The following is a 2111-nucleotide window of genomic DNA, read 5'->3' on the forward strand; positions in this document are numbered from 1 at the left end:
TTGATTGTTCATCTCTGCGTCGACATCGAGAAATGCAGAACGAGGGACTTGGGATGTATGATACGTGCGAGGAAGCAGCGAATTTTTATTGTCAACTTTCGTATCGTGTAACATTGCGCAGAGAGCTCGTTGAAGGACCAGGATAGAAGGTTGTTGGATGTGTACGCGCGCGGTCACGGCTATACAAATGGTTGGGGGTTAGTGTGCGTGGGTTTAGTTTCGCGCAGGTGGGGGAAGTGGGGGAGACTGGCGTATTCTATGGGCGGGGCCTCTGCCAGCTGGCAGATGTTTCCCGCGCGGCCGCACCATTCCTCTAGCGTAAACCTACGCAACGTGAAAGTAGTCCCTTCTAAAGCAATAAATATTTCTAACAATAGCTCACCAAGCAGACAGCTAACCACACCAGTGATTCGACGTATGGCAGTAGATAATCTGCATGCAACTACCTGCGGAAAACCGTAAAAACTTGGTGCGAAACTGAAGATGAGCTGATGTGCGATTGGTCCAAAGAGAGTCATTGTTCAGGGCAGAGTATCATGTAGCGTTCACCCTAACCGCGTACACTAAACTTGTCATGAGTGCCTCGAAAACGCTTCTCCAACGTTCGACGCTGTGAATCACGTCTATGTTGCTGTGCTTCGTGGAAATATAAACTAGATTGAGACAACAAACCACCGTGTGATTATATTTTCGTTTCTGCATATCGTTTCTACAGTGCGCGAGTGTTATTTGCCTCAAGTTTCATGACAAAGTTTAGCATGTGCCACGTGATGATTCGGTGTACATGGACGGAATGATTTGCTTCGTGACAAGATTCGTGAGATGATATATTTGAAATGTAGTATTAGTTTATGCAACATCGGACATTACTTATCGTAATTTTCGATACATTAAACGAACATATATAATTAATCAAGAGTGTTGTCGTGTAAACGCGATAAAAATAATTGGTGTTAAAAAATAAAGGATTTCTAGGGTATATAAGATTTGAGAAAAAATTTGTAGTAGAAAGTGGCAGATGTCCAAAGGGGCGTCGGATCAACCATAGGTGTTGACGGCACTGAAGCCGGCGGCGGAGTGATTCGCGGCACTCTGTGGGGGCCCTCAGCTGTTTCCCGCCAAAGATCGCCATTACAAAACGCGTTCGGGCGTTGTGTGTGCGCCGCGCGGAGTGGCTGTCCCGTGGACGAATCTCGGTGCGTGCCACCGCGGTCTAAAAAGTTAATTAACGAGTTCCGTGGAGGATTTGCGTCACGTTTGCGTGAAGTGTGCGCGTCGATTTTTTTCGAGTGGAGTGCTGCGAAAGAGAGAGAAGCCCGTCGTCTTTTCGCTGCCGTGACGACGGCTGCTGGGACGGTGCGGGATCGCGCGGCGGGATTCTCAGTGCTGCGGACCAACGAGATATGTCAGTGTTTGGTGGCGAGGATCGTATTCTGCTCGAGGAAATTGTCGAAACCACCGAGGAACAGGAAACCAATTTGTGCGGGTGAGTCTTTCTCTCATTGATCACAGAAAAAAACGACGACGTGGAAAACGTGAAATTGCTAGGAATGTGCACGGCCATGTGTCGACTGGGAAAACTCGTACCGAGTTACATATGCGTTCGCGTGTACGTCAGCGTTATGTAGTATATAGAGCGGTGTGGTTTGACACGCCACGTCATTTATGACTTCAATTCTGGGAGTGCGAACCGCGAAATATGATGGCTGAGTCAAGAATCACCCATGTCATTTTTATCATTAAATCCAAATTTATCTAATTTTGTTTCGTAAATACTGCGTCTAAAATGAGTGACTAAAATGTCTAAGATGTCGCATGCGTCGGATCGCGAGGGTTAAATACACGTAACGTATTTTTCGTGAATTTTGACCGAGATGACATGAATTTGTCAGCAAAGGAAGGCGTGCTCGTCTTCCTTATCAAGTCATGCCGATTCTAACAACGTTCAGCGGCAACTCTTTCTGTTCGCCATCTCAGTCGTTGTTAGCATCGACGTCGACGTCGCGGTGGCATTGGCGAGGCTTGTAATCGTGACACGGACGTAAAACGTGTGTACAATACAAACAAAATCCTAGTAGACTCTCGATAGCCAGCTGTCGCGAAGCCGGCCG

The 2111-nt window shown here is 47.2% G+C and overlaps 1 protein-coding gene across 2 annotated transcripts in view; it reads left to right on the top strand.

Annotated features, from left to right (window-relative positions):
* Positions 1-265: 265 nt before the first annotated feature.
* LOC100748243 (helix-loop-helix protein 11) overlaps positions 266-2111 on the top strand; it is a 149658-nt gene continuing 147812 nt past the window's right edge. Inside the window, exon 1 of one of the 2 annotated variants that reach the window (XM_012382059.3) lies at positions 266-1486. In XM_012382059.3, coding sequence (XP_012237482.1) covers positions 1404-1486 — 83 coding nt within the window. In that variant the 5' untranslated portion in view covers positions 266-1403. The remainder of the gene's footprint in view (positions 1487-2111) is intronic. The other variant, XM_003487171.4, reaches the window with a different exon arrangement.

This window comes from Bombus impatiens, unplaced genomic scaffold (genome assembly GCF_000188095.3).
Source record: "Bombus impatiens unplaced genomic scaffold, BIMP_2.2 scf_0142, whole genome shotgun sequence".
NCBI lineage: Eukaryota > Metazoa > Arthropoda > Insecta > Hymenoptera > Apidae > Bombus > Bombus impatiens.